Source organism: Centrocercus urophasianus, unplaced genomic scaffold, assembly GCF_019232065.1.
Source record: "Centrocercus urophasianus isolate 14NV4802_14NV808 unplaced genomic scaffold, USGS_Curo_1.0 seq_31, whole genome shotgun sequence".
Lineage (NCBI taxonomy): Eukaryota > Metazoa > Chordata > Aves > Galliformes > Phasianidae > Centrocercus > Centrocercus urophasianus.
In genome coordinates, this window is record NW_024884878.1 from 1187110 (window position 1) to 1199409 (window position 12300).

Consider the following 12300-nt stretch of genomic DNA (forward strand, 5'->3'; position numbering starts at 1 on the left):
GCCGCCGCCGCCGCCGCCGCCGCCGCCGCCGCCGCCGGCTCATTAGGCGCTGGGCTTCCCCCCGCCGCTAATTAACAACGCCGCGCTGTGGCTCCGCTCCGCGCCGTCCGGCGAAGCGGGGGAGGGGCCGCTCGCCGGGATACAACGAGGGGGGAGCGGCCTGTCCTGAAAAAAGGTCGTCGGCTGCGTCTCGCCGGGCTCCAATTACCGCAGCGCGCTACTGAGCGCCGCTGTCGGTACGGTGCTGCCGGGGGCGCGCGGCCCCCGCCGGCCCCCCCTTTCACTCCGGCCCCTCCCGGTATCAGCGCGGCGCTCCCCGCCCCGCCCCCGCGCCCCCTGAAGTAACTCGAAGAAATCAGATCTGTCAGGACGGGCGAAAAAAATGCCACTTCCCAGCGAGCGGGCGGAATCCAGCCCGGATTTTCAGTCCTTTCTTCTCCTTTTCTCCCTTCCTCCCTTTCACTAATTTACCCGATGTTAGCACATTCTGCCGGTAACACCCGGCCGCCTGTGGGCTGTCGCACGGGATCGTTTCTCACTGCTCAGGCGGGCTCCGAGCGCGGGGCTGAAGATGGAGTGGGAAGTTGGGGATAACATTTTTATTTTATTTTTTTAAATTACTGTGACTATTATTACGATTCCGTGCTTACTCAGGAAAGCAAAACAGGCGCGCGCAAAAAAAAAAAAAAAAAAAAAAAAAGGAAAAAAACAAAAAAACAACAAAACAAAAAAAAAAACAAAACAAAACAGCAAAAAAAAAAAAACAAACAAAAACAACAACAACAAAAATAACCTGATGCTCCAGTTCTGACAGTGAATGCTGCCTACCGGCATGCAGAGCTGTGAGTGAGGAGCAGCATCTTTTTTTTTTTTTTTTTTTTTTTTTTTTTTTTAATTATTTTTGTAAGCGAGGAGGAAAAACCAAACAAGCAAAAAAGGACCTCTGATCCGAGTGCCAAAGTAGGGGAGATGTGTCACTGACCGGGCTGCGATGGTACTTGCTGCCTACTGCGTGATCGCTTGCTCTCTAAGTAAAATGAGACACAGAGCTGTTGCTGAGACGAGTGGGAACAGCACTTTGATTTGCTGGTTTAATTAAAAAAATGATAAAGGACTGAAGGTAAGCATTCTGCATCTCTATGTATAAATATTTCGATAAGCGGCTGTAAAAGGGAGAGATCCCTTTAAAAATCGTTTTAACTGAGCTTTGTCAAACACACACTCATTTGCGGTCACTGAGGCCACCTTGGTGCAGATCACTTAAAGTGTATGTCTTAATCAGTTTCCTGTACAGTCAGTAATACTGTATTTAACAGACCTAACAATCGTGTGACTGCTAGAATTGCTTGTAGGACTGTAATCTTGAGCTGATGTTTCTTAAGAAAGATCTTACTTCTTTTCTTTCTTCCTCTTTTTTTTTTTTAACTGTGGGTTTTGATATTTTTCATTTGTGCTTACGGGTTGTTTGTTTTTAATAGAAACCGTATTGTGTGAAGGAAAATTAGGTTTCTCTCTTCCCTCGACCTCCTCTTCCCCCCTCCAAATAAATAAATAAATAAATAAATAAATAAATAAAAAGGGGCTTAAGTACAAAAAGGAGTAAAAAGATAATACAGAAATAACACAAAACTTCAAGGGTCTGGTTTAAAGCCACAAAATCCATGGAATGTGGTGAAGAGAGAGCCTGTGTACTTCCTTTTCTGCCTCTGGTGCCTAGGTGGTGGTCCTGGGGTTAAATTACAACATGTGCTCCCACAGCTAGGCACCAGCTCTGAGGCTGCGTTTCCTGAGCTTTGTGGATTTAAATCACCTAGCTAATGGATTTTTTTTTTTTTTTTCCCTTTTTCTTTTCCTGGACGTGGCTTTTGAGGATGTTGGGAGACAAGTAGGTTAAGGATGCTCACTGTGAAAGCATGACAGCTATTGCCTCTGCTTTAACAAACTTAAGGGGGAAAAAAAATGTGGGTAGCAAATGATTTCAGTCCCCCCGCCTTGGCCTTTTTTTTACTAGTTGTGTTATATTCTGGTAAGATTCAGACAAAACATGTTTGACTTTTCCTCTCCTCACAGGAAAAGGTGAATGTGGACCACAAGTTACAAACCCAGACACACCTGGAAAAGGAGGACGAGAAGAATTAAATCTAGAAAAGCCCAGCGGAGATAAACGAATGTCCCCACACCTCCAAAGGAAAGTTCATCGAATTTTTACTCTAGAGATCTCATCTTCAGGATGTCATTGAACACTTCCAGTACAGGAAAAGGTGTGGATCCAAACACAGTTGACACTTACGACAGTGGTGATGATTGGGAAATCGGTGTTGGGAATTTAATAATTGATCTGGACGCAGATTTGGAGAAGGACAGACAGAAATTTGAGATGAGTAATTCTACCAATACCACCAGCAGCAGCAGCACCAGCTCCAAGGATTGTGGGGCTCTGGCTTCCAGTGGGGCTAATACTACCTCAGCCTTAGCTGATGGCCTAAAATTTGCTTCTGTTCAGCCCTCCGCTCCCCAGGGGAATTCCTCTCACAAAGAGACTACTAAATCAAAAGTGAAAAGGAGTAAAACTTCTAAGGATTCTAATAAATCTCTGCCTTCTGCTGCCTTGTATGGGATTCCTGAGATCGGCAGTGCTGGCAAAAGGCAGGAAGTCCAAGGGCGCCCTGGAGAGGCAACTGGCATGAATTCAGCACTGGGTCAAAGCGTGAGCGGTAACCCAAACGGCAATATTAACAGCACCAGCAGCACCACCGCCATTGCCTCTTGTGGGAAAAACAAGGAGGAGAAACCATGTAAAAACCAGGGCAGCCGAGGCGCCAAGCGGGATAAAGATGCGGGGAAGTCCCGGAAGGACAAGCAGCACGACGTGCAGCTGGGCCCCCCCAGCGGCCCTGGGGGCGGCGGCGGTGGACAGGGCCCCTCCGGGCACCTTTATGGCTACGGGTCCAAGGGCGGTGGGGGCAGCGGCAGCCCCTTCCACTGCACCGCAGCCGCTGGGGAAGTTAGCAAAGGCGCCCCGGATTCAGGGTTAATGGGGAACTCTATATTGGTAAAAAAGGAAGAGGAGGAGGAAGAGAGCCACAGGCGAGTCAAGAAATTGAAGACAGAAAAGGTAGGACAAAGCTCCTCTCCTCTTCATCCCCCCGTTTGTGACGGACTGCTTCGTGGCACACCTCCGTCCTTCCCCCACCGACGGCAAGGTGCCCCGCAGCCCGTCCACGCTCCCGGCGGCACCTGTCCGTCCCGCACCGCGCGCAGCGCCCGGCACGCAGTGCCAGTGTCAGGCTGCGGGTGTGCGCGGGCCGTCCGCAGCGCCGCCGGGAGGCGTCGGCGGGGACGCGGGCTCCTTGCATGGGGACAAGGGACGCCGATGGCACGGCGTGCGCGGCGCCACGGGCCCCGACGTGCGGGGCGGGCGGCGGCGGGCGGGGCCTCCGGGCCTCACGAGGGCGGGGGGTTGGGAGAGGGGGAGGTGGGGGGCGCGGAACTCTGCAAATCCTGCGGGTCCGGCCGCCGGTGCGCCGAGCGGTGACATGCAGGAGGGGCGTCGAGAGGAGGTGTGCGCTTTCCTTCATCGGCGTAGCGGAGGGTGCTTCCCCGACGAATGCCCACCGTCGCGCTCTGGGGGAGGGCGGGCGCGGTGCCGGCATCCTGCCCTGCCCGCGCGTTGAGGGCCCGGGCCCGCGGCTGCCGGCGGGGTGCCCGAAGCACCGGCAAGGTGAGCGGTGCCGGGTGGCCCGGAGTTCTACTGGTACCGCGTCGTCTGCTCGTGCCGCTCCCCGAGCGGCGCCGCTGGGAAAACACGCTGACGGAGAGTCCTGCGAGTGTCGGCAGGGCAGAGGTCTTGGGGAAGAAGTCACCTTTCCTTAGCGCCCGTCTGTGCTGCTCTCTCGTTTCTGACGTGTTGAAGGTTTTTTGTAGCGTCCAAGTCGACTTTCCAGGATTGGATTTGTGTGTTTGTGTCAGGAGTTACCAGTAAAAATCCGAAAATATTTTTCAAGGGCTTGCATTCGAGGCAGGAAATAACGTGAATTTCTCATTGTGTGCGTGTTACTGCTTTTAATGTAGCGTGTCTACGGATGAATTTGAATGAGCCTTTGTGACCTTGTCTGAACGCGGATGAGAAGAGAGGCAAACGGGTGTAATTCATACGTATACGTTTGCACTTTTATTTATGGAGGTTCTGTTCACTGTGAAAAGGTGTCACAAAGTCTCCCGCTCCCTCTATTAACTTAGTACAGTAGGCATTTGCTTTTGTTGCCAATGGTCTTCAAATTGCAGCTCTCTAATCTGTTTTAACTATCTAGATAAATTGCCCTAATCCAGTCCTCACAATGGCTGTGGTTAAGGAGTCAGAGCCGTTTGATTGGATTCAGTGGCTGCCTGGAATGTGGGAGGTACTGCCCTTTTGCAACCCCCTTAGCCTTTTAATCTTCCAGCCAAATGTTCACATTCAACAATTTTGTTTAGCTGGCAATCTGAACATTGCAGTATCTCAAAGGCTGCTGTCATGGCAACAGCGATTAGAGAGCAGTGTGGTTTCTCCCGTTTTTGTGTTCTTTTTTGCTCTCGGGTCACACGGGAGACCGCACGAAGGATACACATACGTGCCAGATGCCGCGCAGTGCACTGCGCTGTTTATCGTTATGGGTTTTTTGTTTTTGTTCTCGCCTTGGCTGGAGCTGGGTATGCATCACTTGCACAAAGCACCTTGTATCTGGAGATATATAGTTTTCAAGCCTTGCATGTTAAAAATCAGTTTCCATTTATCATCATGTTGTGAAAGGCACGTCTCATGAATTTGGATGTGTCCTACTAGACAGAAAGGAGTTAATGCCCGCTGAGTGAAAATCCAAAGGTTTTTGTATGTGGTGTGAAAGACAACGCTGCATTTGTTTACTATTTGAGAAAAGCTTGGAGCGGATTCCCAGGACTTGCAGTCACTGCTTAGTTTTCACAGCGTGCTTCAGTGTCTATTTTTGGTCTATTTATTCTGTTTCTTTGCTGCGGAAAGTTGTGTAAAACATGATAAATTGATCTTACGAAGCCTAATTAAATCAGTGACTGTGTTCTGCTGGCTTTTTTTTTTAATGCAGAAACCGCAAGTATGTTGTAAAAGTTGCCACTCCCCTGGTATGTGGATAAAGTCAAAGCATGCTGTAATTCTCAGATGTTTGAGCTATATTCGTGCAGCCCATTCTGTGGTTAAGCCACTGGTGACATGTCTGAATAAGTAGCTTTGACAGGTAGGCTAACCACTCCTCAGGTTCTTGGTGTTAAAACCTGTTTCCATTTTCCATCCCTTATCCATGCTCTGCCATTTTTAGCACAGTTACTGTCTGTCAGCAAGAACAAATCTTCCTCTTTTTAGCCGCATTTCCGTATTTCTAACAGCTGCTACATTGTTTATCTACAGCCATTTACTTTGTGTGCGTTAGGGGAAGGTCGGGGTCTGCAGCAGTCACAGCTAAACTGAGGTACAGAAGGGTTGTATTTGGAGTGTAGAGATCTGTGTGCTTTGATGAAGATAATATGGAAAATCTGGAACTGCAGCCCGAGGTGCTGAGCTGTGGCTTGTAATTGAATGCTTGGTGACACTCAGGAGCGAATGTCCCTCTTGTGTTGGCATATTCCTTCTCATTTGGTTGTTTAAAGGAGATGAACGTGCTGGCTGGCGTTGTCTCGCCTTGGCGCCTTGTGGCAGGACTGAAAATAAGCCATGCTTCATCGGGCAGCCTTGTGATTTGTGCCCGCTGATGTAAATCATTTAAGTACACGCTTTGATTAATGATGTGACAGAGATATGCTTTTCATGTACTGTCCCGGCTGGCCTTGGATGTAGCTTATTCACTGTGAAATAAAAGGGCAAGCGGGTCACCCGCTTCAATTAAAGAACAAAGTCTATTGTTGTTTGACAGCAAACTGTTTTGAAAGCTGCACTGGGGATCTGGCTGCTGTGGAGCAATAAGGCCGGGCGTCTGCAGCGGTGCGGCTGGAGCCTGCTGGGCCTGGCGGGCCGGGCGCGGGGCTGCAGGCAGCGCTGGGAGCCCGCAGCCTGGTGGGGAGCTGCTGGGAAAGCGCCTGTCTTCAGCATCGGTAATTTTACAATTTTAATAACTTCGTAAATACCCAGTAAAAGGGAAGGAATTGATTATCCAGATGTCACGAGGTTAACCGTGTTCTCCGCGTTAAAGGGGCTTGCTGCAAGACTGTTTTAATTATAGCTATATAAAGACTTGTTTTTCCAAAGTAGCGTTTTATAGTCCAATAAATGAAATGTATGTTAAAAGTGCTAAGCAAAATCTCCTGTAACCACAGAGGTGTTCAATAACCAGATTCAAGTAACATGGAAAGTACCATCTGTTCCTAGTTTCCAGCCTAAAAACAGGAACCGAATGGTTGACATTTGCTCATACTTTCAAGACTCTTTTCTTTATTATTATTATTATTATTATTTTAAAAAGTTCACCTGGCACTTTATAGAAGCTTTGTGAGATGCAGTAATACAGGAGAGGCTGTGAAAACACATGTTCGTACAGACAGTTAACTGGTTCTGCTTTCATGTAAAGAGATTTCCAGAAGCTCAGTCACTGAAGAATTCATAATAGAGATCACCTCCAGCAGGCAAACACAATAAGGGTCAGATCTTCAAAGGTCTCGCTGTTTGCTAGAACCTGAACGATGCTGTATTTCCCGAAGAAGTAAGAGGAAGGAGGAGAGGAAAAAAAAAAAAAAAAAAAAAAAAAAGTGACTCTCAAAAGACAACTTTAGCAAGCTGTTATCAGCTAACTAATTATGTGTAATAAAACCATTTACAAAAGTTTTCCATGCACAGATTAGAGCTGTTGATTACAGGAAAACTACTCTTTAAAGATAACTGGAGTCCTGTGCTGTTTGGAGATACCACTCCTGGCTGCAGCCTAAGCGCTGGATAAAGCGCCATCCGGCCTTTGTTTGGCCCTTTGACTGAAGCTAATAACTGGTCTTGTGGCACCCATGATAAAGAACATTATCTGTGCCTGCTCTGACAGGAGGCAGTGAGGTTGGTGGTGGGCTGTGGGGACTTCTGTGCAGTGCTGGCCAACCCACTGGCTTCACTCTGTGGTGCGCTGTGCTTTTCCACAGGGTTTGGTCTCTGGGACATCTGCTTGTTGATGATGGTGTGAGTCAGAAGTCTGAAAGGCACAGGTCTTCCTGCATGTTGAAACTCATGTTGTGGGTATATAAGAAGCAGTGGAGTGTTTTTCAGAAGCCCTATCCCCAGGCTTGCTGTCACTGATGTCTGTGGGAGAGCCTCGGCTTCTCTATTAACTGGACACATGCTGTTCATGTCAAACAAACACCGTGTCCCTGACACTGCTGAAATGCTGCCAGGTGCAATGCTAACACCCTTTTCTCCCTTCTAAACTACTGGGATTGCATGTGTTCCAAAACAACACAGGAGATTAAAGGCCACAAAATAGGGTCTGTGCAGCAGTAGGTCAGAATGACCTTCCTGAGCAAAGGGTGGAAAGAAATGGAGTAGGAGATCTTGGCCAGATTGGCACTGAACAGCTGCCTTCGGAGTGCCCATTGTGTAAAGAGACTGCATTGTAATGGTTTTTGAACTCTCTTTGTGTTTATATGCTGTGTTCCTGCCAGCCTTAGGTGGTGCTACCAGTGTGCATGGTATCTGAGCACGTTTCACAAGCTTTGTCAGGAGGGTATTTCTGGGAACACCTTATCCACTATCAAAACTGCTACCTTTGTCTGCATTTTTGATAAATTCCCTATTATGGGTTTCCATCACCCACTCTTGGAGACAGATCGCCTCACTTAGCTTGGTGTGTAGTTGCTGGATGTTCTGTGTTTCTCAGAACTGTCTGTTTTTGACTTGTCAGCTGTGTGTGGCAGATTTTTCCCGTGGTACACAAGTTGGACTGCTGACTAACCCATGTCTTTGTCTTGTTCTGAACTTTGTATAGGGCATCAACAACCAGATTATTCTTTACTTGACGTGGCTGACACTATGCCAACTTCACCGTTGTTCTTATAGAATGTTCTAATGTACATTTCATATGTCACTGCATTTCCTGAAAGGATGGAAAGGTTATCTGACTTCTCAGTTGTGCTTTATTGCCTGCAATAGAAATATGTCCCTTTCATGGGCACTTGGGTAGTGGTCATATCTGTAGACACAGTGATTTCGGTTGCAGGAATGGCCGTGGTTTTGCAAAAACCTAATGTTTCTCTAGTTAAACTTACATATCAAGGTACTATTTTTATTTCTTAATAACAATCACAGGGAAAATACCAATTAAAAAAAAGAAATTGCTGTTGCATGTAACGTTCCCCGTTCGCTGGCAGACAGTGTAATGGTGGTCTATGAAAATTTCTTAGTATGATGTAATTGCAAAATGTAAATGGCTCTTTAAAATCTACAGAGCTTATTTATGTTTCTTTTCTTCTTCAATCTGGCAAACTTTTTCCCTTGTCATGCCAGAATGTTTCTGCTCCAGCACTTCTGTGCTGTAGTACTTAACTGAAAGTGTAACAGGACAAGCTTTCACTTTTTAATTTGTCCAAAAATATGCTTGAAATAAGATAATTCAAATAAAGATTATAACTAGCTTTTGTAGCAGAACTTGAGGAGTTTTCCTAATGTATGATTTTAAATTGCAGATTTTTTTTTTTTTAATTATGTTTAAAAATTAAAACCGCAGCTTACTGTGGGCTATAAGTAGCCATTTGGGCAAATGTGAAGTTTAAACTATGACTTCGAGCTGTGTTGTAGCTGGGGTTTCAGTAAGCACTCCCTGTTGCATTTCATCTTAATTCTGACAAAGTGGTCTTGGCAATCGGAACAAAAACATCTGGATAAAGGGCTGTGAAACTATTCAGAGTGATTTGACTGACAAACAAGTTCTTTATAATGTTTTTCATCTTTTTGAGAAAGCAAAAAGAAAATTCAAGGAGCAGGAATAGTTTCTTCTTGTGAACCTGTGCATATGTACACAGATACATTCTCTGTGCTTACAAACAGGACTCTTTGGATAATAAAAGCTGATGAAGTAGGACAAGCCGCAGAGATTGAGATAGGATTGAGGACTGCATAGTATGGTGTTGTTCTGCTTGAAGTGTTTGATTACCGAGAAAGGTTTGATATGTCAATTTTTCTATTAGGCTAGCACATAGTGATAGATCTTGGCTTTTCTACCATCTCCCCATAGCGTCCAGTGAGGCTGTTCAGAGCAAACTCATCAAGAATTTAAATTTGAAGTTCTTTTTTTCCTAGTAAATTTTAGAGTCAGGAAGCACAGTGTTGAGTTGTGTCCTTTGCGATAAACCTTCCTCAACCATTATGACTTAACAGTCTTTGCACTATATTTGCACAGAAATAATGAGTGCTGAAAACCTGGCTCCCCCGTCTTCCTTTTCCAGTTTTTGATTTGTCCTAGCCTAAACCTTATTCACGGGCACAAACCCAGCTTTGCTGAGGTGATTCAGTCTCCTGAGAATCTCTGCTGTCAAATAATAACATAAGAAAAATGTGACCGTGGGGATATTTGAAGCATATGCCAATAGTTGTGTGTGAATGTAATTTATTGCAGTCAGAACAGGGAACTAGAATCTATCGATTGTGGTTACTTGTTGTTTTCAGAACACTGATATTCTGGTTGTTGAATTGTCTTGTCATGTTAACCAGCAAGCAGATGGCATTATGCCACAAACGCATATTTTACTTCAAGGAACTTCAGAGGTTTTGATGTGTTTCCCCCCACCCCCTCTTATTTCCCCTGTGGCTTCTTTTTATTGAAGAGTAACATGAGAAGACCTGGTAGCAATTTTATTGCTTTCCCATAACAGTTTGAAATAATAGCTTGGTCTTTGGTTGCCAGTCAAGTTTCTACTAGTCAGCTTTTTTGTCATGTATATTTGCAGCTTGTCCACAGTAACTGGCTCTATTTTATATGCTTCAATTAGCAATGGAAGACTAAGCTTGAATTGGTTGCACTTACCTGAACTCCTCAAATTCACCCCCTGTCATTCTGATTTGGGCAATAGCTGGCATGTCACAGTTTTGGTGTTTTTTTTTTGTTTTTTTTTTTTTTTTTTGTTGGCTGTTTTTTTTTGCGTTATCTTTGGAGTTATTTTGGGGCTCTGTTATATCCACTGACTATAATGAATTTGCACACTCGAATACCACTGCCTTCCCCGATGAGTTTTAGTGGTTCTGTGTTGAACTGTGGTAGAAATTGGTCTCCGCATTCCCATAGGTGATCATTAGACAAACACAGGTTTTATGATTTTCATTGCTTCCTTCAACCATTAAGAAGAGTCAAAAGCCAGTTGTAATCTCTGTTCTCAGAGCGTGTGGGTCCAGACCAAATTATTTTTGGATTTCCTGTTACCTCCTTGGCCCGATTTCTGCAGATGGCTCATGTTAAAAGCAACAATAATGTTTGAATTGGAAGAGTTAGGTCTTTGGGTTTTCATTCTTCGTGGAGAACTGTTTATTTGTGTGTGGTTTGCCACACTACATGGATAGCACTATCAAATCTGTGCTTTATTATAGGCTTACAGCAGCGGAGTAATGGCAGTAGTTGAACGTCTCAGAGTTTCATGTTCTTGCCAGTTCTCTTTTTAAGAAGGGGAACGGATCTGTATCTGTGCAGCAAAAGGTATTAGAAGGAAATGCAATTAGAAATAGATCTCATTTTTCAAGTCAACTCTGTTTTGCTGCAAGAAATTTCAAATGTGATTTAGTAAATATCGAGGGTTGGTTAGCTTACGCTGAAGATACAGATCTAATACTCCAGAGGTATGCTGGCTATATCGAGCATGTTTGACATTAAGTCTTACCAGTTGCTTTTTTGCCCAGGGTTTAATGTTAGGCAGTGTACATTGAATTGGTTCCTGGAAATCAAAGGAAACATTTTGTTGTAATTTGAAAGCAGTTTGAAGATTGTTGTTTCACACCCAGTGTTACTGAAAATCTTATTCATAGACCTCAACTATGGTGTAGTTTTACACAATCGTTTTAAGGATTGGATTATATAAATGTATGTGTGTGTATATAAATTAATACATATTTGTGTGTATATGTGTGTACATATGTCTGTGAGTATAGGGTGTATGCATACCCACATCTATAAAGAAAAGCTACTTTTTTAATAAAAACAGCAGCTGAGTTTTGGCTGATATTCTTTATTTACATTTCTTGTCCAGATCCTTTAATGGTCTTTCCTGTGACATTATATGACATTATACCAGATGCCATACACTGAAGGAGAAAGCTAGCAGCTGTTTCCTTCATGGCATTGATACATTTTCCTTTACACTTTAATTTTTATACACTCCTCCAACCTTTTTGAATCACCTCTTAAAAAGAGTTTTTCTTTTTGCTTCTGATGTATCTGTTTGCAGGTTTGTGTGTTATTGCCGGCTTTAAAAATATGAAAACTTGATTTTTTTTTTTCTTCTGCTGAGAGCTTAATGCTTTGACTCTTGCTCAACTCAGCTGGACAGTCATTACATTATGTTGCGTGAGCCCTGCTTGAGATGAGTCCATGTTACAAAATGGCCATGTTACACTATGACTGATTTGATTATTCCTGTAGCAACTTCAGTCACTGCATGATTTGTATTTTGTTTTTGCCCACCACCTGCAATAGTATTTGTTTCATTCCTACCGTTTCCTTTACCATCTCTCTGAAAACAAGAGCTTCTTGGCTATGGGCTGTTATTGCTGAGATATGACTGAGAACTGCATGCACTACAGTGAAGCACATTCATTTTCAGCTAGTACCGTTTATTGCCTTGAGCATTGTAAATCTGTCAGCTCTTCACGATGCTTTCACCTCTTTCTTCATTTGCTCCAGCTTCTAGTTTGACAATGTTCCCCCGAGGCAGAATTTTAATCTGCTTCCAATTAGTTGCAAAATGTGACTCAAATTTCCACATTATGGCTGCTGTTTTACTTGCACACACACATCTAGAAACAAATTAATGCTCCTTGAATATTTATTTTTGATCCTTAAGATTTATTCTGGGAGGAGAACTTGCCAACTACACTTAAAGTACCTCCAAGATTCACCTTTATAACTTAGATTGTAATATACATTTCAGGCTTAAAATGCCTCTTCCTACTTAATGTTTACAAAACCTTTTCAGCTGATATGTAATTATTGAAGATGCATCACAAATGGATGAATTCTAAAAATGAACAGTGCTTACAAGTAATGCTAAAAACACGTTGTGATTGCTATGCCAAATCAGGATATGAGGCTTTGTTTGTTTGTTTGTTTGTTTGTTTTC

General features: G+C 44.3%; 1 protein-coding gene across 5 annotated transcripts in view; it reads left to right on the forward strand.

Annotated features, from left to right (window-relative positions):
• The first annotated feature begins 936 nt into the window (after positions 1 to 936).
• Positions 937 to 12300, forward strand: part of ZNF608 (zinc finger protein 608) — an 89656-nt gene continuing 78292 nt past the window's right edge. For 2 of the 5 annotated variants that reach the window (XM_042829532.1, XM_042829529.1), the window contains exons 1-2: positions 937 to 1120; positions 2071 to 3115. In XM_042829532.1, the coding sequence (XP_042685466.1) occupies positions 2231 to 3115 (885 nt within the window). In that variant the 5' untranslated portion in view covers positions 937 to 1120; positions 2071 to 2230. The remainder of the gene's footprint in view (positions 1121 to 2070; positions 3116 to 12300) is intronic. The other 3 variants (XM_042829531.1, XM_042829533.1, XM_042829534.1) reach the window with 2 other exon arrangements.